The 25942-nt window shown below is 41.7% G+C and overlaps 1 protein-coding gene and 1 long non-coding RNA gene across 2 annotated transcripts in view; one reads left to right on the top strand and one right to left on the bottom strand.

Moving 5' to 3' along the window:
• Positions 1–15357, top strand: part of GPR19 (G protein-coupled receptor 19) — a 40839-nt gene extending 25482 nt beyond the window's left edge. Inside the window, exon 4 of the mRNA XM_060658340.3 lies at positions 13768–15357. Coding sequence (XP_060514323.1) covers positions 13790–15037 — 1248 coding nt within the window. The 5' untranslated portion in view covers positions 13768–13789 and the 3' untranslated portion in view covers positions 15038–15357. The remainder of the gene's footprint in view (positions 1–13767) is intronic.
• LOC132694694 (uncharacterized) lies at positions 10639–16727 on the bottom strand. Its single transcript, XR_009617438.2, has 2 exons — positions 16453–16727; positions 10639–10915 (listed from the first exon to the last, which is right to left on the bottom strand). It is a non-coding gene; the product is annotated as an uncharacterized LOC132694694 (long non-coding RNA).
• Between the last annotated feature and the right edge of the window lie 9215 nt (positions 16728–25942).

Genomic DNA, 25942 nt, shown 5'->3' with positions numbered 1-25942 from the left:
CTTTAAGGTAAAATACACTCTTTAAGCTTTTCAAGGTTTCTACTAATCTAGATGCTGGTGGGGTAGTGGAAAGTGATAGTGTTCACACCCAGTTATCTAAGAAATGCCATATTGAATTAGTTCCTATTACTGCTTAACAAATTAACACAAATTTAGTAGCTTAAGATAATAGCTATTTATTATGTCACAGTTCTGCAGGTCAGAGGTCTGGGTGGGTTGGCTGGTTTCTTTGCTTAGAGTCTCACAAGGCTGAAATCAAGGTGTGGGCAGGACTGTGTTTCTTTTTAGAGGATGATTCCCCTTCCAAGCTCTTCTCAGTGATTGGCAGAATCCAGTTCTTGTGGTTGTAGGACTAAGGTCACATTTTCTTCATAGCTATCAGTTGGGGACCATCCATCACTCCTAGTGGCCTCTCTGGTTGTTGCACGTGAGCCCCTGTATCTCAGAGCCAGCAACAGCATATCTGCTTCCTTGTCATGCTTGGAATTATTCTCTAACTTCTTTTGCCTCATCTGTCTGTCTTTTCTTTTTTTTTTTTAATGTTTTATTTATTTTTGAGACAGAGAGAGACAGAGCATAAGCAGGGGAGGGGCGGAGAGAGAGCGAGACACAGCATCCGAAACAGGCTTCAGGCTCTGAGCTGTCAGCACAGAGCCTGACGCTGGGCTCGAACTGACAAACCGTGAGATCATGGCCTGAGCTGAAGTCAGACGCTTAACCAACTGAGCCACCCAGGTGCCCCTCATCTGTCTGTTTCTAACCAGAGAGGATTCTCTGTTTTTAAGGGCTCATTCATTTATGAGTCTCTTTTTCTGTGTGGCATGGACATCTTTGGTGAGGGGGGGGGGGGGCATTTTGCCTCCTACATATATTATTTCCTTTAAATAACGTCAGGGCTCCATCCTACCAGGCTAAGTGGAAAAGTCAGTGACAAACTTTACTGGGACTGGGAGTGGGAGTCTCTTTCTCTTCCTACGTCATGGGGTTCTTACAGCAAAATGTATGGGATGGTCGCTCTAGCCTTGGATCCCTTCTGATTATAGCAGAAATGTAATTATGATCTGGGCCACCACGTGTCCTTGGAAACTGGTAGATCTGTGTTGGTACCACCCCTGGGGCAGTGGACTTTATTCCCAGCTAGGAACTCTATGCCTTGAGTCCACCCTGCTAGCTGCACTCCTCTATTACCACTTGTCAGTGGGGAGCAGTAGGGAAGTGAGTGCAGTGGGGAAGTGAGGCAAGGGTTCCAGGCCAACATTGTTTTTTGTTTTTTAACAACTTTATTCATATACCAAAACATTCCCTCATATTAAGTGTATAAGACAGTGATTTTTGTTATATTTACAGCATTGCACAACCATCACCATAATCAAATTTCAGAACCTTTTCATCATTCCCAAGAGATCTTTTGTGGCCATCTAGGCCTGCCTTTCACATGACTCCAGGGGCCACAGCCACATCCTGGTTCAGCCATCCTTGTTTTTCTCTCCTACCTACCCTCTATAGAAATCCCCTCAGAGAACTCAGCCTCCAGAAAACAAAAGCCAAGGAAACAGTGTTGTCTCAAGCCCGGTAATACAACTCTCCTGCAAAATAAGGCAGAACTTAGGGTCTGGGGTCATTCTCAGAAGGGGACAGAAAAAAAAAAAATCTCAGCAAAGAGCACAGCACAGATCAATTCTTGAGTGACTTATTATCTTGCCTCCGTACAATGCGGTGGAGTCTTCCAGTTGCAATTATGAATGGGCAACACTGACTCTGTGGAACAGTGACCTGCATGTGAGTGAATCAGGCCTCCTCTTTTCCCCCTCCTCTAGGCAGAAATGAAGGCATTCTTTGCTCCCTGCTTAAATGACCGGGTGGGGACATATTGTGGAGTGGGATAGGCGAATAGGGGAACCAATCTGGTACAGAGTCAAAGGAAGTTCCCGGAGGCACTTAGGCCCTCTAGGCCCCGCTTACCCCTTTTTCTCTCTTTCTTGTCCCCCTCCCCCTGTGAGATAGGTTCTTTTGACTGCAGAGAAGTCTGAGTTGCCTCAAGGAAAACAGCCTATCACAAGTACTAAGTCCAGGCCTTAAGGAGCCTGAAACATTGTTCAAGATCTGGAAGGTAGCTGGGAATCCAGGGCAGCTTAGGGACTGGGTTTTCTTGTCTTGTCATCTGTCTGCAGCAGGAGTCCTAGGGAGTCTACTAGCAATGGCTTGCTCTTCTCTGTCATGGCTGCTACTGCTTCCTTTGGTTCCCCAACCACCCAGCCCTAAAGAAGGTCCTCCTACCATGCTCTGCTCTTTTCTTTCACAGAACTCACTACAACTTACTGGTTTTATTTGTACTTATTTATTCCTCTTCTCTCCATCCCTCCACAGCATAGTCATAATTAGACTGTGAACTTCCTGAAGGTAGGGACATGGTTTTATTGATCATTGTATACATAGTTCTTAGCACAGTACATTCTGGCACATAGTATGATCTTAAAATGGATTTATGGAATGATGAATGACTTAATGAAAATGGGCAAAGAATCTCAATAGACATTTCTCCAAACTTAATCTATTTATCTGACAAGTGGATGTCTCTACTTGGGTATCTGCTAAGAATGTAACTCACCCAAAATAGAATTACTGATTTCCAGCTCCCCAAACTTTTTCTTCCTCCCCCCCCGCATCGCAGACCCTCAAACCTGGGAGTCATCCCTGTTCCCCTAACCCCATCACACACCAGCAGATATTCTTGGCTCTGTCTCCAAAATATTTTCAGTAGCCATCTACTTTTCTCCACCTACATTGCTACTAGGTCTAAGCCATCATTATTACTTACTTAGCTTATTGTAATAGTTTCTTAACTGGTGCCCCCACTTCTCTCAGCCACCTACACAGCAATTAAAGTTGTATTTTTAAAACATAAATCAGGTCATACTCATATCACTCTTTTGCTTAAAGCCTGCAGTGAGTCTCATTGCAATAAGAATAATATCTGTGCCCTACAATGCCATATGTGATTTAATCCACTGCCTACCTTTCTGATTATATCAGGTACCATTTTATTCCACATTCATATGCTCCAGCTACATAACAGGCTTATTACTGCCCCAGGGTCTTTGCACACATTGCTTCTGCCTAGAATGTTATTCTGACTTTCCTGTGGCTGGCTTGCCATCACTGGAGTTTCAGCTGTAGTATCACTTCTTCAGAGAACTGTTCTCTGGCCACTCCATCTAAAATAAGACCCTATGTTATGATGATTTTAGAGGCAAGTAATAGAAAACTCAAAGGGGATTAAAGCCATACAGAAACATTGCTTATTTGAGAAGCCTAGTGGTGGCTGTTCTAACATTACCTCAGTGTCAGGACACTGGGTAATATCTTTTTGAGTCTCAGGACTTGCCCTGCCCTTATTACTGGGTGATAAGATACCACCCAGTGCCCTGACCTCTTCACATGACAGTTTACAAAGGTTAAGAAGTAAGGGGCAGCCAGGCCCACAAGATAGAACACTTTCCACATGCTTCTTTCCTCTTACCAGGAGAGAAACATTTTCTCAAGAGCTTCCCAACATCCACCTAGAGATTTCCTCTTGTCTCAGTGTCAGAAGCAATGATGATGTGACCATCCCTAGCTGCAAGGGATGGCAGAAAGTTGTTATCTTGCCTTTTCAGCCTCTTGAGAGAGGAAGACAAGGGAGAAGTTGGGAATGGCCATTGGGTAACCAACCAGTCATGTGCCATCCCATTTTTCATGGATCCTTGGTCCCTCATTTTGCTTTATTTTTCTCCCTAGCACTAGCCATTACTTTACTCTTTATGTATTTGTTTAGCTGTTATTTGTTTTCCTTACTAGAGGTAAGCTCCACAAAAACAGGGACCTTGTCTGTCTAGCTGACTTCCATATTTTTAGCAATTAGCACAATCCTGGTTCACATTGAGTGATAAGAAATATTGGGTAATTGTATAATTGAAGACTATTTTGCATATACCATTGTAAGAAAATAGTCATTTCTTAGGGTGATGTTTCTTGATATTTCTTCCCCCCCCCCCCCCATTTTGTCTGATTTTATAGATTTTGTGTGAACAGTAGAGAGAGGGAGAAGTTCAGTATTATTAACCCTGGAGCTACATCCCTCCTGCACAGAACTTTACTAAATGGCAGTGGGGTGAGAGAGATTGGCTAGTGTCCTTTATATGCACCTATAGTGAGATGCCAGGGTAACCTAACATTTTCTCCTGCAACATTGTTTGTAAAGAATTTGGGGAGGACTGCAGCTCATGACCAACAGAAACGTTCATGTGGGGTAGAGCTTGGGTTCCTTTCTGTTATATTCTTTTGGGTGTGACATTTATTCCAGTGCTAGCCATCCCTACACAAAACTGTCAAGTAGGTGCTTCTTCACCTTCAGCCTTTCACCCTTCACCCACTCCCTCCCATAATGGCACCCCATCTTTATTCTCTCAGGTGTGACTGTCCTCAAGACTTTTGTTTTGGCACCTCTTCTTTTTTCCTTCCCACTAAGATCATTGATCTCAGAGATAAAAGGGGTCTCTTCTGCTTATAATAGTAAAAATATTTACTCTTTAAGAAGTATTTACATTTTAATAGGGACCTTGACTTTAAAAGAATGATGCTCTAATGGTAAGAGAAGTTGAGAAAGAAGCTTTCCTCATTCCCAGAAATCACTCCAAGGATGCTGACTCTGTTTATTTCTGATATTTTAGAATTCATGTGAAGGACAAAGAAAGGTAAAGGTGGTAGAAGAGTAATACAGGTCCATGGACAACCAGTATCCAGACACAAAGATGGTGTGCCCAGGCTGCTCTTAGGACACTGCTCGATCCCAGGCCGGAAACAGATTGAAAGGCACAGAGCTGGAACTATTATGGAGGAATATTTATATGTTATATGACATACAATAGAAAAGGGGGAAAGGGCAGTAGAGAAAATTCCACGTTAGTAAGCATGTGATACTAGGAGTCTCCGATGGTGGAGGAGAAACTGTTTCACTGGAAATATGAGGTTCTTTTGCAATTATTCACAATTACTTAATGGAAATAATTTAAGTGGAGTGGATTTCACATGTTTTTGAGAAAGACATTCAATTCATTGTATTACATATTTTGGTTTAAAGTATAGAAAAAGGTTTTATTTGGCTAATCTGTCACTAAAAAAAATCATGCCCAACTTGGAGAAAGGTTGTGTTGATTTATTTGGATCTCAATGATTTTTCCCTTAGAATCAACAATGTGAATAATGATTAGGTGCCAAGGCCCCTCTGCAAAAGCCATTCACTCTTAACACAGTTAAATTATGTGACTGATGTTAGTATTATCACTACAGTAGGAGATGTGGTTACTAAAATTTGCTTGTCATATGGCTTTTGAGACTTCCATGGGCTAACAGTAGTAAGAGTGCTAATTTTTTTTTAAGTTTTAAAAAGTTGATATTTAAATTCCGTTTAGTTAACATACAGTATAATGTTAGTTTTAGGTGTACAGGATAGTGATTCAACACTTCCATTCATCACAAAGTGCTGATCAGAAGTGCACTCTTTAATCCCCATCACCTAGGTCACCTGTCGCTCCGGCTCCCCTCTGGTAACCATCAGTTTGTTTTCTATAGTTGAGTCTTTCTTGGTTTGCCTCTCCTTTTTTCCTCTTCGCTCATTTGTTTCTTAAATTCTATATATTGTGAAATCATATGGTGCCTGTCTTTCTCTGACTGATTTACTTCACTTAGCGTAATGCTCTCTAGCTCCATCCTTGTTGTTGCAAGTGGCAAGATTTCATTCTTTTTTATGGCTGAGTAATATTCCATCGTGTATATATATATATATATATATATATATATATATATATATATATACACATCACATTTTCTTTATCCGTTCACCTATCAGTGGACACTTGGGCTGTTTCCTTAATTTGGCTTTTGTGATAATACTGCTATAAACATTTGGGGTGCATGTATCCCTTCAAATTAGTATTTTTGTATTCTTGAGGTAAATGCCTCGTAGTGCAATTGCTGGATTGTACTAGTTCTATTTTTAACTTTTTTAAGAACCTCCGTAAGAGTGCTAATTTTTTAAGCACTTGCTATGTGCTAGACACTGCATTAGATCATGTATAGACCTGCACAAGGATAAGGCTTATTGACAATTTTCCTCATACTAGGCAGATTGGTTGGTATTAGCTCATTTAACTCCTGTGCATATATTATCTCATTTTATCTTCATAATAATCAAATACGATAGGAATAATTATCCTTATTTTACAGATAAGAAAACTGGAGTTCAAGAAGGGTTAGATCATTTGTCCCGGGTCACACAACAACTTAGTGAGCAACAAAGGTGGAATTTACACTTGAGCTTTCTGACTTCAAAGCCTTCATACATGTACACTTTGCAATATTCCTATGTTGTGAGATGAGAAGATTTTCAGCACAGGATTATGTTCTGGGTGTAGGTTTGCCAGATTTAGCTAATAAAAATATAGGATACTAGTTAAATATTATATGGGATATATCTATGCTAAAATATTGTCCTTTATCTGAAATTCATCTTTTACTGGGGATCCTGTATTTCATCTGGCAGGCATATCTGGGTGGCACATTGTGAGAACGTGTCTTATCCTCTCTGGTTTTTTTGTTCCCCCACCACAGTCTTGCTGGTGGCTACCTGGGCCTTAGGTAGTTCCATAAAGCACTGAGCTCAGTGTCCACACCAAAGCCATAGCTCAGAGCCAGAAAGCAAGATAACCATTCAGGAAGCTTCTGAAGAGCCTGTGTGGCCTCCTTAGCCATTTGTAAATTCAGGGATGTAAATTCAGGGCTTCAGGGTATGTTGCCCTGTAAATCCTGCCCTACTGGAGGCAGTAGGCTGGTAAATGTTTAACATCTAGTTGAGCAGGAGAAGAAAAAAAAAACAAAACCTGATTTGTGGTGTTTGTCAGTTTCCATGGTGTGAATATTCCTGCCAAGGCTGATTTATACCAGCATGATGTCATTGAACTTGGAGTTGCGAAGAAATGTGCACAGCTGGCTCTGGGGAGCTCATGCAAGCCAGTCACCCACTACTGTTTTGGGTATTTCTTATTTTCACATATACAGCCTACTAACAATGCAAGGTTTAAGAGAAAATATCTACCACCATGGTATTTTCTAAGTTACAAAAATTAAAATTTAAAGGAGACATTTCCCTACTTGGGGCACTACCATTGATCAAACTTTTCCTCACTTTCAGTTCAAACGGGTTTAGAGTTCTGCTTTCATCCTGTGTTTAAAAGCCAATAACGGTTAATCATGTGTTATAATGAATTTCCAATCGTCTCACATTTTTCATTCTGAAGAAAGGCTGTATTTCCAGACCAACATGTCTTACTGTACTTTTGATGCCAAGCCTCTGTGCAGTATATGGTGGGAGTGATTTTTTTTTCCCCCAAATGTTCACTGTGTCACATATTTCTGAGCTAGCATATTGAACAGATGTATCTGTGGGTAGGCAAGAGGCTGTGGCGGAATAATTTTACATTCCTGTGTTTGAGGAGTCAAGAAAGACCTATCCATGTACAGCCAGTGTGAACCTCTGAATTCAGATCCAGCCTTTTGTGGCCTCCCTAGGCATGAAGCCCCAGTGGTGGTTAAGAGCATGGGCTTTGGAGTGAGGCAGTCCTGGGGTGACTACTTTATAACTATATGATCTTGGGGAAGAACTTCAGTTTTTTCCATTTGTGAAACACGGCTATTACCTACCTCAAAGGGCTATGTGTATGAAGTACCTGACATATAGTAAGCACAAAATAGATATCAATTCTCAGTGGTGTTAATGCTGTAACTACTGTCATAATTGTAATTAGTCTTACTGCTCAGTAGTAAACAACCTTATCTTATTTATCTGCTTTGGTCCAGCAGAAGCTTACCATGGTACAAGAAAATGTTTCAGGTTGGTTTTTTTTTTTTCCCCAACCAAATCATGTAAAAAAAAAAAAATTCAACATTATAAAAATTCTAGTTTGACATTAAATGTTTAAACAGATTTCAGAAATAAAAATGGTCTTTCTATATTGTAAGAATGCCTGTGAATCTTTATAATTCCATGAGGGAAAAGAGATCAGTTGTTAGGGTTCTTTGAATCTAGAAGCCGAAGCAGCAGTTGATATGCTTGGCAAAGGAATGGCCCCTGGTACAACCCTGAAGTAAACCAAGTTTGTCAGCTGCGTGCCTCTGTTCCTCTTTTGGTCCTTTTGTTTGTTTCTCATCTTTCATGCATTCATCCACCTATCAGTGTGATTTTCAAAAAGCTAAAATCATGACTCACTCTTACACAAATAGGGGATGAACGTAGGTCAAAGATTTATCAACTTGCTACTGAAGAAACCAATGAGGTAATAGGGCTGGTTCTAAGAGCATTTGAATAGATGGGTATTTATAGGGTTTTGTTATTGTTATTGTTTGTTTTTTTAAAGAAGATGGACATAAGATTGCTAGACAGACACAAAACTGATGTCCTACAGAGCAATAAGTTCATAACTCTTGGAGTTATTTTTTCTGCTAGACAGAAATCTGCAAGTTAACATGTACTTTCACAATGTCTGGGATTTAGTCATATAGTAAATAGCAAAATCAAGCACAGATACATTCTCCCAGAGAATTAAATAATTCTTTGGGGGAACCCCCTTTAACAGTGTCTTAGCATGACATTAAAAAGATATGCTATACTCTCTTTGCTTTATTTTCAAGTATTGGATACTTTTTATTAACACATTTATCCATTTATTTATTCAGTAAACTTTTAGTATCTATATGGCCCAGGGATGCAGAGATAAAAACACAGTCCTTGCCCTAAGGAACTCATAACCTTATGAAGCAGAGCAACACTCAAAATAAAAGTTGCAGGGTGCCTGGGTGGCTCAGTTGGTTGAGCATCTGACTTCCGCTCAGGTCATGATCTCATGGTTCATGAGTTTGAGCTCCACATCGGGCTCTGTGCTGGCAGGTCAGAGACTGTCTGGGATTCTCTCTCGCCTTCTCCCCTTCTCAAAATAAATAAACTTGGAAAAAACAAAAACAAAAAACAAAACAAAATAAAAATTGCAATATACAGTGACAGGCATTTACCCCAGGCTCCTGAGAGGGGGATGGAGGTCCACCCAGTCCCTAGCTCTATACCATGTCAACCCATCCACCATTTCCCCACCTGTATATTGCAATAGCTCTCCTAGAGCCTGATAGATGAATGATAGTGTATAGAGATATATTCTAATAAGGGCCTTCAGTACTCAACTCAGTGGAGTGTATCATGTGGCAGTCTCAGAACTGAAGGGGAAGAGAGAGGTGGAGCAGGAAAGAGGTGAATAAGTTTTTCCTGTTTTGTTAAAATTACTGCATATGGATAACCCAGACATAATAACTAATTAAACAACCCTTGTATTTCAGAAACACTCCCCTGAAGAAGGATTTATTTCCAAATTAATGGGGTAGGCAAAATTTTACTTTGGAACCTGAAATTTTACTTTGGAACCCTAGAATTTAGTTATAACATGGCAGACTATTTTTTGGGGGGTGGGGATTGCAGAAGCCTGTCTGAGGACAGACATCTCAACTACCTTCACTCTCCCTTAAATGAGAATTCTACTGCATGTAGCAGTCGATGGAGGTGACTTTAGTTTCACAGTCTGTTTTCCCTGTCTCCATGGTCACCAGTGTTTCACCTCCATGAGAAGACACAATGACTTTCTATCTCTGGGTTTAATTTTCCTAGCAGAGCCCCCTATGGTAGGAGTCCTACATTTCAGTTCTCTGTCCCTATGGATTTGATTCAGTAAATATTTAATGGGCAATTGTTAATGTAAAGACAAAGAATAGCATTATTCACCTGGGAGCCCACAGTTTGATGAGGGAAGTCAGAAACATGAAAGCAATTCTGAAGCAGGGACTCCTGATCTTGGCTGCATGTTAGGATCACCTGGGGGGTTGCACTCCAGGCCAATTCAATTAGAATCTCTGGGGGAGGACCAGGACATCGGTATTTTTTAAAAGCTCCCTGAGAGAGTCCAATGCGTTGCTAAGCTAGAGAACCATTGTTCTAAAGGAAAGTACACTTGGAAAATGCTGCAATAAAGGACTAACAAAGTGCTGTGTGAACAAGGATACCACAGCCATTCTGGCTTTGTTCATACTCTCATCCACTGTTGACCACATTTCAGCCCATGAATGCAGAAAATGTAACCTCTCACTGTAACCTTGGGGAAATTTTAGGTCAGTTTGATTGTAGGACATTTAGAAACTGTGTATACTCTAGGAGGTGTGGTTTGTAGGAAACTATGTCCCCTAAGGGAAAGGGGACCCAAAAAAAGATGACCCCCAAATTCATTCCACGTGCTCTCTCTCTTCTTTGGAATGTTTTTTCCACTCCCTGTCTTCCTAAAGAAGTCCTAGTCTCTAAATCCCCAACTCAAACATCACCTCCTTTGTGAAGTGTCTCCTTTCTTTTTCATATCCCATGCAAAATTGGGTCCTTGTTTTTCTCTGCCACTTAGCTGCTTGCCTTTTTAGCATCAATTATAATTATTACAGAATTTAGTTATGTCAGGCAGCTGTTTATCCATTTTCCCTCTTACAGGCTTTACTTATCTGTTTCCCTAGTACCTAGCATAGTGTCTTGTCTTGGTTTATTGAATGAAAAAACAGAGCCGTAGCCGTTGTACGTAACGTCCAAAAAGTCGTGCCATCGTTGGGGAGACCTGGACTCAGGACCTCCTCAAGGCTCCCTCGTCCGATTTCTGAGCTTTAGGAGCCTCTGCTTCCGAGTGGTGGGGCTAGAGAAGTGGGCAGACACACTCGCTGGTGTAATACAGCTGGAGGAAGTGATGGAAGGCCTCCTGGTGCTTTAGTTGTGGTGGTGAACTTGAGTTTCATCTCCAGAATTTTGCTACAAGGGAGAGACAAACAAAAGTAAGTTCACAGGTTCAAAGTGTGTGTGTTGACTACGGAGAAGAGGCTGTGCCACCAAGTCCTGTTTTATTTACGCTGCAGGCATCCCCCAAAAGTTGAGCACAGCCTGGGAAGATTCCTCGTCTGTTTTACTTTTAAACTTTAAATCTTTATTATATTTTATTTTATTTGTAGGTAATCCCCACACCCAGTGTGAGGCTCAAACTCCCAACCCCGAGATCAAGTCACACACTCTACCGACTGAGCCAGCCAGGTGCCCCTAAAGTTTAAATCTTTAAAAAAATAATTTTTTTTTGGCATTTCGTAGGTTTTACACATATAAAGGTGAAGAGATCATTTCAACTTTATAAGTACAAGGGTTATGCATTCCAGATTTTCTAGGGCAGTGCTAATTTTAGATCTTATATTCTGTTTTCCGACTGCATATCCTGATTTTTTTTAGATGGAGAGTGTGGTTGGTATTCTTATAATATCACCCAGCCAGCCATGCTTACAAGCCTTCTAGTAGTCAAATTTCTAATTATCTTACATTTCTTTTGAGAAATCACGTAAGGCTGCCTTATGGACAAAAAAGCCTGAAGGTAATATGGGACTGGCATTTACTACATCACACTGAGCTCCAGATTTTTGTTGAATGTGGTTTCAGGGTGAGAACAGTATATATTAACACTCATCTCCCTACCACAAATTAGTGCAAAAGTCCTTCAAGGAAAAGTGGGCCATTAAGAACTGTTCTGCCATTAAAAACTGTTCTTTCGGGGCACCTGGGTGGCTCAGTGGGTTGGGGGTCCGACTTCGGCTCAGGTCACGATCTCGAGGTCCGTGGGTTCGAGCCCCGTGTCGGGCTCTGTGCTGACAGCTCAGAGCCTGGAGCGCGCTTCGGATTCTGTGTCTCCCTCTCTCTCTGCCCCTCCCCCACTCATGCTTGCTCTCTCTGTCTCAAAAATAAAGGTTAAAAAAATTAAAAAAAAAAAAAAAAAAAAGAAAAACTGTTCTTTCATTAAGAACTGTTCTTGGTAGGGACCTGAATGGCTCAGTTGGAGGAGCATGTGACTCTTGATCTTAGGGTTGTGAGTTTGAACCCCACATTGGGTGTGGAGATTACTTAAAAAATGATATCTTTAAAAGAAAAACAATAACGAAAACTGCTCTTTAATCCCACCTCTAAACTTCAGAAATGCTTCTGTGTGAGGCTGGTCAACAGGAGCCCACCAACAGGGACACGGGGCCCCGCGGGAGCTGCCGGAGGGCCCCCCTGCTGTGCCACAGGCTACATGGGACTGCTCTGGTTATTTTGGACGTAGATGCTGTGTTTTCTCTTTCTGCTTAATAGATTCAGAGCAAATTAGACCTTAATAATCCAACTACAACCAAAGTCACACCAATTTTAATTGAATAGCCCACAATTATATAATTGTTTTACCTATTAAAAAGTATAACTTTTATTGTCACTAAATAGTACCCTAAAAAGTTAAAGGCTAAATTTATAATAATCTTCTATATCTAAGGATCATAAGCTTTTACTTACTTATTTTTTTAAATTTGTTTTGAGAGAGACAGCATGAATGGGGGAGGGGCAAAGAAGAGGAGAAAGATAATCCTAAGTAGGCTCCACGCAGTCAGCACAGAGCCTTATGTGGGGCTCAAACTCACAAACCATGAGATCATCTGAGGTGAAACCAAGAGTCGGACACTTAACTGACTGAGCCATCCCGGCGCCCCAAGGATCATAAGCTTTTAAAAAACCAGCTGAGGGGCACTGAGTGGCTCTGTCGATTAAGTGTCCGACTTCGGCTCAGGTCATGATCTCGCGGTTTGTGAGTTCAAGCCCCACATCAGGCTCTGTGCTGATAGCTTGGAGCCTGGAGCCTACTTAGGATTCTGTGTCTCCCTCTCTCTCTGCCCCTCCCCTGCTCATGCTCTGTCTCACTCTGTCTCTCAAAAATAAATAAATGTTTATTTACCCAGCTGAGTAACAGTTACAGTTGGCTGGTTTTAATCATCCATTTGCCACAAACTTTCTAGTAATCTGGTTACATTCTATAGAGAACATCTTGTATGTTCTTTAGTCAATATGTTATTCTATGAAACAGTAACAACAGAATAGCCTCAAGTTACATCATTTGTAAGTAGCAAGCTATTAGAACAGGGATCATGTCATCTTTTGGAAGAAGCAAGCTATTTTCAGATGTCATTAAATTAGAAGCTACTTCTGGCTCCTGTGAAAGCGTTACATACAGTTGCTCCGTGCCTTTCATAATGCTTCTGTACTGGAAATTCTGCATAAGTAAGAACGGGGCCATCTCTGGGAACCAGCCAGGCTGTCTGCACAGATTCCTGTTAGCTGTTTCCATAGTTGAAATCCGTGTGCTTCCATCTGTCCGAGTCTTCTCGTCGCAGCCTCACTGCTTTAGTGTCCTGACATTTAGGAACTTCTCACCTGTTTGCCATGCATTCCATTTGGGAGTAGCACCCTTACCATGAGCCAGATTTGAGTGCCTTAACCCTTTGTGGTCCCCAGCGGGTGAAGGCAACAAGGATATGTCTAGGGGTGGGGCTGGGCAGGAGTTCTACCTCACTTGAGTAAGGGTTGAGAAAGGGAGAGGCCAGGGACAGCCTGAGCTGGGATCAGCCAAAACAGCTCCTAAAACAAAAGAGAAGTGGAACCAGAGCTCTTTCTGGATGGTAGTCCAGGGTTCCTGCCAGTCTACGGGTCCTACTCACTGACAGACGACAACAGTCTCAGTGTCCGATAAGACTGTTAGCCTTAGGAGTCGCTCTTTATAACACCATTTTAACAGGAGGCCTCATTCTTCTTTTCTTATCCAGAACTAAGAGGAAAAAAGTGAATATGGTTTTTGCTCACAGAATGGATAACAGCAAGCCGCCTTTGGTCATCCCCACGCTCCTGGTGCCCCTCCAAAACCACAGCTGCACCGAAACAGCCACACCTCTGCCAAGCCGTGACCTGACAGACTTACATGGGGAGCACGGCTGGATGAGCAACAGAACGGACCTGCAGTACGGACTGAGACCCGGGGAAGTGGCCACAGCCAGCATTTTCTTCGGGGCCCTGTGGCTGTTCTCTGTATTTGGCAACTCCCTGGTTTGTCTGGTCATCCACCGGAGTAGGAGGACACAGTCCACCACCAACTACTTTGTGGTCTCCATGGCATGTGCTGATCTTCTCATCAGCGTCGCCAGTACGCCTTTCGTCCTGCTTCAGTTCGCCACGGGGAGGTGGACACTTGGCAGTGTGATGTGTAAGCTGGTGCGGTATTTTCAGTATCTCACCCCGGGCGTCCAGATCTACGTCCTCCTCTCCATCTGCATAGACCGGTTCTACACCATTGTCTATCCCCTGAGTTTCAAGGTGTCCAGAGAAAAAGCCAAGAAAATGATTGCCGCGTCGTGGGTCTTCAATGCAGCCTTCGTGACCCCCCTGTTCTTTTTCTATGGCTCCCACTGGGACAGTCATTGCAATTACTTCCTCCCTGCCTCTTGGGAAGGAACTGCCTACACTGTCATCCATTTCTTGGTGAGCTTTGTGATTCCTTCTGTCCTCATCATCTTATTTTACCAGAAGGTCGTGAAGTATATCTGGAGAATAGGCACCGATGGTCGGACAGTGCGGAGGACGATGAACATTGTCCCGAGGACAAAAGTGAAAACTATCAAGATGTTCCTCATTTTAAATCTATTGTTCCTGCTCTCCTGGCTACCTTTTCATGTGGCTCAGCTGTGGCACCCCCCCGAACGGGACTCTAAGAAAAGTTCCCTTGTTTTCACAGCTATCACATGGATATCTTTTAGTTCTTCAGCCTCTAAACCTACGCTCTATTCCATTTATAATGCCAATTTTAGGAGAGGAATGAAAGAAACTTTTTGCATGTCCTCAATGAAGTGTTACCGAAGCAATGCCTATACTATCACAACCAGTTCAAGGATGGCCAAAAAAAACTACGTTGGCATTTCAGAAATTCCTCCCACGGCCAAAACTATAACCAAAGACTCAATCTATGATTCATTTGACAGAGAAGCCAAGGAAAAAAAGCTTGCTTGGCCCATTAATTCAAATCCACCAAATACTTTTGTCTAATTTCGCAGAGTTCTTTCAATTATTGTTATGTTGCCAGAGATTAAAAAGCTTTAACTCTAAAAACAGAAGCTATTTATATGCATTTTTTTTTCTGTCAACTTTCTGAGGGAAATGTTTTATTTTGTAAAATGCATTTAACTATTGATTGGAATTTCTGTGGTTTTCTTTTGGTTGCCTTTTCTTTTAGGGGAAGCTTTCACCTTGAGCTATAGTTAAGAGTTCTTTTACTCTATTAGTTACGTGCATAAAAGAGAGAATGCGTTCCTACTTTTTAGTTACCATTAGGTCCAAAAAGCATAAACCATACACACAGCCTTTGATTAATGACTCGAATTTGTTTTATTCTGTCTCCTTTTTCTCCTCCCTACTGAAATTTTATAACTATGGGCTTCTGTTCCAAATGAAATCTTCTGTCACACACATTTCAGAGACTTGTATTTCTGCGACTAAGTAACATTAAGGGAGTGTTAATATTGTATATGTTTTTACATTACTTTCTTCCAAGTAATTGCTGTCCGGATCTCCTGTGGAAAGCACCCTGTATGATGGAATACACTGGAACTTTCTGGGAAGTCTTCTGTGATTAAATTTGACTCAGGATTCTTAGAGAAAGAAAACTTATAAAATTGCCTAATATCTCTCTCCCTCTCTCTTTCTCTCTCTCTCTCCCCATCTCTCATTTTCATTCTCCCTTAACCTAAGCAGTTGATGAGGTCTTGAAAATTCTGAGGTCAATATGTTTTTCTCACATCTGTGTCCCATCTGGGCTGTGTCTAGGATGTTTACTTCCCTTCTATGAGTTAAACTCAAGCAAATGAGTAGGTGTCCTTGCTAGGCAAGCCCTTTAGAAAATGCCAGTGGGAGAAATGACACATGGCGTTTCTCTGTGCTCTGCACTTCAGGCAGAGGGCTTTGGCTGCCTGGCCCGACCTCTATAAATAGATATAGCAAGGACGAGAAGCACCTGCTTCATCCTCCTTGATACTCTGACCTGAGGCCATACGTCCAACCAGCGCCTTTTCCCCCTCATCTCTCTCCAGGATACATCTTCATAGCCTGGCCAAATTCAGACTCTTCTTTGCCTGTGCTATCTCTAGGTTTTCTTCTCTGCTTGTCAGCTTTCTGTTGTTTCAAATCTAGGTCCAGCACATTTTAAAAATGTTCCTATTTAAACAGTAAAGGGCCTACATGGGGCACCTGGGTGGCTCAGTCGTTAAGCGTCCGACTTTCAGTTCAGGTCATGATCTTGCAGTCTGTGGGTTTGAGCTCCGCATCAGGCTCCGTGCTGACAGCTCAGAGCCTGGAGCCTGCTTCAGATTCTGTCTCCCTCTCTCTGCCCTTCCCCCACTCATGCTCTCTCTCTGTCTCTCAAAAATGAATAAATGTTAAAAATAAATAAACAATAAAGGGCTTACAGACAAGACAGTATGCATTTTCACATCCCAGTTAAGAGCTGCAAATAATAATTCCAGTTCTTCAGCAATTTTACCCGCATTATCTTATTTTATCCTCTTGGGAATTCTGTGATGTACTTCTTGTCATCTGCGCCTCATAGATGAGAATCTGGAATACTATGTTTTGTGACTTGCCCACATTGGAGTGTGACAGAGCTGGTATTCACACTCAGGGCCTCTAACTGCGTGTATATCACTCTTTCCTTGACACTACAGATGTCTCTCTAAGGAACACACAAGTGGCCAAACCCGTCCAGGCCTCCGGGGGTCTTCTGGCTGCTGCTTTGGTAGAAATCTAAGGTCTAAGAGAATCCGCCCATTCTTAAAAGGAGAGTCTAGGTGGGATTTAATGAGCTGGCCCTCACCTTTTCTTTGGCTGTGGATAGGTTGTTGGACTTGCGCTGAATGTCAGAGATACAGACAAAGGGAAACGAGACAAGACTGGGTTCAATAATTAGGACAAGGAACAAGAACAAGAAAGCGTTTCATCTACGAAACATCTACAGAGCCGGTGTTTTTAAATGGAGCTGCTTCCTTCAGTCAAGTTCAAAAGGCAAAAAGAACATCTCATATTTTCCTTTTTCTTTTTCCTCCTCATCTTCTTCTTCCTTATCCCATCAGCAGATGGCACTCTAAAATGACAAAAGAAGCTAGACATTTCTCTCACTTAGCCCTCGAATTCTATGGTTCAGACTTGTTAAAAAACAGAGAAAACCCTTGCATTTTTGTCCATTTTTTGGTCCATACTGTTGGTCCATTTAAAAGGAATATTTTTAAAAGATTGTAAAAAGTTAAATTTAATTCATCTCAATTTTGTTTATATTTTTAGGTTTTAGTTTAAACTAAAGGAGTTCTAAGCTCCATTCTATCTATAATGTTCTGTGAGTTTATCCTAGTCGGTGGAAATTCAGTGAGACAATTTCATAGCTGAATTATTATAGGTCATGAGACTGACTTGGTTGACACTTCAAGGTTTTTTTTTTTTAAAGAATCTCCCAAATAATGACAAATTAAAAGTGTCAACCAAATCATAGTCTCATGACCTATAATAATCCAGCTATATTCTCTGAGCATGTTGATAATTCACTGTATTTTTGTTTAGTCTGTTTTTAAAAAATTTTTTTCAATGTTTATTTGTTTTTGAGAGACAGAGAGAGGGAGACAGCTTGAGGGAAGGGGCAGAGAGAGAGAGAGAGAGACAACAGAATCCAAAGCATGCTCTGGGCTCTGAGCTCTCAGCACAGAGCCCAATGCAGGGCTCAAACCCATGAACCATGAGATCATGACCTAGCTGAAGTTGGACACTTTACAAACTGAGCCACCCAGGCGCCCCTAGTCTTATTTAATATTCAGGATTCCTGTCGTCTCACTTGATCCTGAAATAGAGGAAACTGGATATAATTCACAGATTGATGAGGCTTTGTGTAAGTCCCAACAGTACAAGAACAACATTCTCCATAACTCATATCTGCCTAGCAAGAATCAGTTAAATCACAGGGAGGCAGCCTATTGGAGACAGTAAAAACATCACCCCAGTCTCCTTACCAGGTACACATGAGGCGCGCCATGAATCTGGATTCACGTAGCCTCCAAAGCGGAGTTCAAGAAAAATGATAGTGGGGAACAGGGTTCATAGTAGAGGTGATGCTCATACCTGGCTCCCAGAGACTGTCAGAGGAAGGGACAGGGACGCATCCTTTAAGGTGGAATTCAAGTTGTTCCTTTTCTTCTAATCTTCAGTGAAAGCATTAATCAAATCAGCCTGCTGCTGAAAGTCCACAAGCACATCCTGCTCATATGTGCTTCTCAGTTGACCTGACATGCCAGGTTTTTACCCAAGATGGCTGGAGCTGATTCCCTGGGCCAGAATTCCTTGCTCAGGAAGGACAATTTTACCCAGGGGGGCCTCAACCAAATATGTGGGAGCAGTCATTTGCCAGATAAGGTGGGCAGTTTTGTGTCTTGGGGTGGGCACAGTCTTTCCCTTTTCCCTTCCAGTCTTGCTGCCCCCTGCTCAAACTCACTGTGAAACAACATAACTGAGATCTATTGGAGCTACTGGACCAGGATCAGCTTCGAGGATGAGCTCCTCTGGAAGAACTGCATGTAAAAGCAATGAAGAATTACAGATTTTTGGATTAGAAGGGACATTGAGAGACCTAGCCGATGCCCCTTATTGTTTAGGAGAGGAAATTACAACCAAGGGAGGTCAAATTAGGGGTAAACTAAAATGCCTTCTACCAACCAGTCCAACATCCTTTTATATATATAAAGTTTGTTTGTTTGTTTGTTTTTAGAGAGAGAAGAATGCACACTAGTGGGGAAGGGGCAGAGAGAGAGGGAGAGGGAGAATCCAAGCAGGCTCCGTGCTGTCAGTGCAGAGCCCGATGCAGGGCTCAATCTCAGGAACCGTGAACTCATGACCTGAGCTGAAATCGAGTCAGACGCTCAACTGACTGAGCCACCAAGGCGCCCCCCAGTCCAACATTCTTTTAACTTCACCATTCTGCTTGCCGTGGCATGATTCATTTATTGGAGAAAAAATCCTCCCTGTGTGCAGAAGTCTATGAAGAGAATAAACAATTCCCCACTGTTCAGTTAACCTGCTAATTCATCTGGAACAGAGACTACCTCGGCGTACTCTAATTAGAGAACAGGGGAGACAAACGGACTTTGTCTAAGTGTTTTGCAGAATGACCACTTGGCGGCACTGTGGCTAGTAGGTAGAGCCCACCACCTCTTCCTGATGCCTGTCACATGGGCAATTTCTGAGAGGTCCTGGTCTCCTAGCAACAAGTCAGGGAAAATTGCTGAGCACAAGAAGCAGCTGTAGATTAACTGATCAATCAGTGTGTTCAAAAGACAGAGCATCTAAACATTTGGAGGAAATTCCAAAATAATTAATACTCTTTACAGACATGAAATCACTTGTCAAAATATTATTCTAAATCCATTTTGCAAATGGTATCACTTTCACAAAACCCCATCAGACACCAAACTGGCGGGAGTGCCACCCACACTTACCAAGGCCTCTGTCTTTTCTGTTCCCTTTACCATTTGACTCTGAGAATTCATGGCCCTTTTCATAGAAGTGCAATCTAGACTTTTCCTAAAAGTAAATGTCCCTATGCTCCTAGGCAGTTAAGTTTATTTTAGGTTGAATTTATTTTAGGGCCCTCTCATTTCCCTCAGACCGTCTTTAATTTTTTGATCCCCTATAATCTGGGCCATTCTGCACTTTTTGCTCAACCGAACAAAGCTCTGTATTCTTTTCCAGAAGAAGCCTCTTTAAAAGATTGCCTTTTAAAACTCCCCATCAACCCTGAGTTATACAATTAGGGCTATACAATTAGGATTCACCTATAATTTGAAGAATGTGCGATTTCACTTCTGCAGGAAAATGACTCCCAAAAAATCCTGGCCTCTGCAATGAGGGGTATATGTATCTCTGGTTCCAAGATTATAATGTAGGTCTGGAAGCTTGCGAATATAATCTGGTTTTCAGCAGGCAGCAATAAAGTAGTCCCGGGTATTTGCCCACAATAGCTAAATACAGATTAACACTCCTCTAAGGGAATTTTTTTTTTTTTTTTTTAAGTCTGCAATCTAAACTGTAGCTGTAACATTCCCTGATTCCCCTTTAAGTGTTTGAGGATTCTGGTTCTGGCAGCCTGAAATTTTTTTTTAAGTTTTATTTATTTATTTTGAGAGAGAGAGGGAGAGAGAGAATCTCGAGCAGGATCCACATCATCAGTACAGAACCCGATGCGGGGCTCAAACTCATGAACCATGGGACCATGACCTGAGCCGAAACCAAGAGTCAGATGCTTAATCAATTGAGCCACACAAGAGTTCCTCTAAGGGAATTTTGAATGAATCTTCTCTACTCTCCTTCCCTGACAGGTCTTCCAAAGAACAGTCTAAGAAGACTATATTCCCAGGGCACCTGGGTGGCTCAGTTGGTTAAACATCTGACTTTCGCTCAGGTCATGATCTCGTGGTTCATGAGTTCAAGCCCCGTGTCGGGCTCTGTGCTGCCAGCTTGTAGCCTAGAGCTTGCTTTGGATTCTGTGTCTCCCTCTCTCTCTGCCCCTCCTCTGCTCATGCTCTGTCTCTGCCTCTCTCTCAAAGATAAAATAAAACATTAAAAATTTTTCAAAAAATGAAAAAGAAGACCGAGTAGTCTTAGGTCTTCTGAGGTCTTAGGTCTATTAGCGTTCTGCTAATAGGACCCTGAGCGTGCTGGATGAGGACATGGCAGAGACACCTGGACAACAGAAAAGTAGATGCAGGATTTGTATGGTAGAGACAACGGGCAGCACACTAGCTGAGAAGAAAAGATACATACTCTGTCCATCAGTCTAGATTCATGTACACTTCTGGGCTATCTGATTGTCCAGGAAGATGTATTCTACTTGAACGACGCTTTGAAAATTAGGCACAACATTCCAGCGATACATCCAGCCAGCAAAGTTTTCCTTAGTCATAAATAGTATTATGGTTGCTTTCAAGGGCTCGGAAGTCAACTTCTGGGTTGAAGTTTGGATTCTGCTTACCACCCGTTTACCCAGAAAATTATGCTCAAACCCCAGCTTCTCCATTTTTAAAATGGGGAATGTAGCGGTATCTACCTGTACTAGACTTCTCTAGAACCCTAATGACAGAACTAATAGGATGTAGTTAGATGATAGCTAGCTAGCTAGATGATAATATTTGGAGGAAGTGGCTCAGGCCATTGAGGGGACTGACAAGCTTGAAATGTGTAGGGCAGGCAGGCAGGCTGGGGTTGCAGTTTATGAAATCTATGGGCCGGGCCAGCAGGCAGCATTTGATGTTGTAGTCTTGAGGCAGAATTGCTTCTTCTCTGGGAAACCTCATTTTTTGTTCATAAGGCCTTTAACTGATTCAATAAGGCCCACCCAGATTATCAAGGATAATCTTTATTTAAAGTCAACTGGTTGTAGATGTCAACCACGTCTACAAAATAACTTCACAACATCTAGATTAGTGTTTGATTAAATGACTAGGTACTATAGCTAGCTAAATTGACATGGGAGACTAACCATCACACCACCTTACAGAATTGTTGCAGTAATAAAATGAGCCCAAACTCATGTAAATCATCAGTGTATTACTGAACACATGTGAAGCCCTTAATAAAGGTTTTCTAATGCTATTTTACTTTAGTCACTGCTAACCCGGTGAATTTTCCCATTTTTCAAGTTACTTGGCACCTATTGCCATGTGTTAACATTAGTAGAAATGGGTTTTTAATGTTACTATCAAATTGTGGCATTGTTTTCCTTCTGTAGCTTTTTTTTTTTTCTTTCTTTTTTTTAAGTTAAGATTTTACAGACTCAAGGTGGAAGGAACAATTGGAAGCAGGAACTTGAATGGAAGGGACATAGGTGGTAGGGCTACTTCACTACTCACCCCAAAGGAAACTTTTCCCCCTGAAAATATTTCTTAAGAAAGAATGGTCCAGGGGGTACCTGGGTGGCTCAGTCACTTAAGCAACTGACTCTTGATTTCAGCTCAGGTCATGAGCTCACGGTTCCTGAGATCAAGCCCAGGGTCTGGCTCTGCACTGGCAGCACAGAGCCTGCTTGGGATTCCCTCTCTCCCTTGCTCTCTGCCCCTCCCCCGCCTGCATACTCTCTTACTCTCAAAATAAATTAATAAAATTTAAAAAAGAATTTTAAAAAGGAGGAATGGTCCAAAACAGGATACACAAAATACTTGAGGATGTAGACTTTTATTGTCACCCTTCTGTTGGGATTTCCACTTTATACAGAAGAGAAAACTGATGGGGGTGGAGGGGAATCAGTTTTGCCTGTTAGTTTAACTATCATTCTAGTAGAATATGAAAAACCAGTGAAACGGACCCAGGTCACTCTTGGTCATAGTTAATCATATGCAACTGTGTAGCTAAAACATGTAACAGTTGTACATTTTTGGTTAAACCATATGAATTATACTATAACTAGAAATCAATGAAATTTCATTGAAATCAAATTTCAGTGAAATCAAATGAAAGCGAAATGAAGGTATTGAAAAAAAGCTTCTTGGTAACTGGGGAGTTGAAGGGGAAAGAAACACAGGGAAAAGCCATAGACTCAAACTTATGAACACAAACATTGTAAGCAACATTTAAGTTTATTTTGAAGAAAAATTTAACAGAATGGTTTATGGCTTAAAATTTTTTTTTAAAGAAAATATATATGGGTTTACTGTTGGGGATGTTTATGAGAGGATTAAACCAATGGTGAAAGCCAACCTACTGACAAGAACCTAGAGCAGAAGGAAATACTGTGTCTTTAATGACTTTAAATGTCTTTACTGACACTATCAAGCCACTATAGCTTTCAGTCTCCTTATTGTTTATACCAACTTCAGTCGGGTATTTACTTGTACCTGAAAGAGTCCTAACAGATTCCCTATTCTCGTTCTATATAGATTATCCAGTGGTGTGAAGGTGGCTCATACATGTTGCAAGAGTCAATTTTTAAATTTTCAAAAATGTTGGTTGCCGACTGACAACATAGTAGCATGAAATCAATCATGGTGGGAATATTTCCACCCCAGAAATGGGTAAATACTACAAATCGGACCTCCCCCAGCCAAGAGTCAGTTGTTAAACATCTACCAGCACACAACTGGCTACTTCTTTTTACTCAACAAAAATGTTCCTAAAAAGCCATCTTACTCAGAATGCGATTGTACATATTACACTTGTAGAGATATTCTATTTTCATTTTATCTGATAACAAATGAATGAGCACATTTCAGTTTGATGTTTTTCTGTCACCCCCAGGTATAGAATGATGTGGTTAATGATCTATGAAACATTTATCTCACCAAAGGAGTGCTAATGTAAAGGAACTCCATGATGAGTCCTTTGTATTTGAAAAAGAACCTTCTCTCATCTCATGCTTCCAGCAGCTCTGGCTGGGTACTGCATTGTCCTCTAAATGAGTCAGCATCTCCGGAGCCCAGATGTGTTGTGTTTGTGTGCTTCTGATTTGTACTGAAGACTCCTTTCCCCACCAGGGCTGGCCCTCTTCGCTCCAGGAAGAGTGATGCTAGTGTAGCTCTGTTTAAAGACACTGCACTGGCTGCTGCTAGGTAGAGTTCCTACTCTGCCTCCCTAAAAAAAAAAAAAAAAAAAAAAAAAAAAAGCCTCCAGGGCACATGGGTTTTCCTTTTTCTGTCTGGAGTGGGAAGAACACGGGGCTACTCTCACAAGGGAAGAGGCACTGCCAGCTTTCATTTTGTACTTGACGTCAATGAGAATGCCTTCTTCTGGGAGAAGGCTTGGCCATCGTTTTTTTTTTGGCTTTCTTCCTTCCTTTTTCAATGCTCTTTCTTCCCTTTTTGTGGCACTTGGGGCTCAGGGCTGTCCTGACCTGAGGTTTGAGGGGTATTATTATTATTAGCCATAAATCCTATACTTTCTTGTCTTGTGGTGCTGGGAGGCATGGTCTTCATTCCGTTGAAGCGGTACGATCCAAAAGTCAATGTGGGCCTGGAATGGCCATTTAGCCTGTTTGGTTCTGGACTATCCAAGTCTGCCCAGTGTACACATAGTTGTCATTTTCAGCCTGCTAACTTGATTCCATGTTGGGTTTGGGGCTGTGAAGCGCTAATCAGGCATTGCTTTCCTTCTCAGCAAAGGGGCACTGAGGCATGGCAGGTTCAGAATCGGTTCTGTTGGACCACAGGAGAATTTTCCTGCTCAAATATGTATCTTACAGAATCAAAATGGCCTGCAAGCCAAAGCTCACTGTCCAACTCCAGCCCAACCCCCAGCTAAGGAGTGTTTGGGGGACCTGTCACAGCACAATAGGTGAAATTAGTTTGTCCACTTTGACCCCAGGGCTTGCTTTAAGAATCCAGCTGATTTACCTCTTAGTCATTTTTAGAGTTGGGCTGGGTATCTCTCTGCAATCCTTAAGTTTCTAAGTCACAACTATCATCTGTCTCGTGAAGTACAGTTGATCTTTGAATAATGCAAGGGATGGGGTGCCAACATTCCACAAAGTCAAAAATCCACATACAACTTTGGACTCCCCCAAAACTTAACTGCTAATAGCCTACTGTTGACTGGAAACCTTACCACTGATCACATAAAGTCAACACATGTTTTGCATATTATATTCTCTATTCTTGCAATAAAGTAAGCTATAAGAAAATGTTAAGAAAATCAGAAGAAAAGTGCGTGCTGTGCTGTATTGAAAAAGGTGTGACCTGAACAGTTCAAACCTGTATTGTTCAAGGGTCAACACAAATCTGAATTTGATATGGACATCTCCAAGCTGCCTACAGACTTACAAAAAGAGCCCTTCCAGCTCCATAGGACTTCTAGCCATCTATTTTCCAGGCCTCCAATATGCCTGGTTGGGCCATTCTAGCTTATACTAGGCCTTTTTCAGTGGTGTGCTGGAAACCAAGTCTGGCGGGGGGCGGGGATCGCTGATTTGTAGCATTTACTGATTTCTATGTGTCAATACTCCAATCATTGCCAATTAAAAGCTACGAAGTTGATGTCACTCAATGTGGAGTTGAGAAGAGATGCACACAATTGGCTTTCCTCTGGGGAGCCTGCCATAAGCCAGCTGCAGCACAGCACTGTTTTGCATTTTTAAAAATGCACCCTCTGGGTGGAGGAATTAAGAAAGGTACCCCCACCCCACAACCCCGTGAGGTCAAATTAGAAAAAAAGCACCTCTCTGGGCAGACCAATGCAAAAGGTGCCCTGGTGAGCAGATAGCAGGTGCCCTTTCCTCTGCACATGGCCTGTTGTAGGAAATGTGAGCTAGATTTTAGATCCATTCACCTCCTCAACTGGGTGCCTTTGTGCAGTGCACAATCAGCCCAACCTTACATGGCAGTCTTGGCTCTGACTCAGGACTACTCTATAGTTAAGTAAAATGGATGGAATAAGGGAAAAGAGAACCAAGTTACCTAGCAGTCTGAAAACCTGCTTTATGTAGATTATAGGATTATTACTAGTTGGAACACTAATTGTTCTTAAAATTAGTTTAATTAATCGAAGGCTATTATTGCTAAAAATGCCTTCCAACTACACCATTCCAGGGATAGACATAGTGATAAAGCTTAAAAGACTTCAGAAATGTGATACCTACAACCCTACATGTTTAAATTCCAGCTCATTAAATATATTTATCTTCCATGATTTAAATCCTTACAATAGTCAAATGCAGGCATATGCTAATATTTTAAATTTAATATAGTTCTTTACTACTTAAGAAGCAGTTTCTCATATCTCCTATTTACCCTGCCAGTTACTCTGTGAAAGTTACCCTCCCCCCGTTTTATAGATGAGGAAAACAGGCCGAGAGATCAAAGAATTCAAGGTGACTCGAAAAATGAATCCAAGACCAGTGCTTCTGCCTAAATCTCACTCTTTTTACTGTTCTGTGCTCACACA

This window comes from Panthera onca, chromosome B4, assembly GCF_046562875.1.
Source record: "Panthera onca isolate mPanOnc1 chromosome B4, mPanOnc1 haplotype 2, whole genome shotgun sequence".
NCBI classification, from domain to species: domain Eukaryota; kingdom Metazoa; phylum Chordata; class Mammalia; order Carnivora; family Felidae; genus Panthera; species Panthera onca.
The sequence above is the reverse complement of the archived record's forward strand: the minus strand, read 5'-3'. Positions and strand labels throughout refer to the sequence as shown.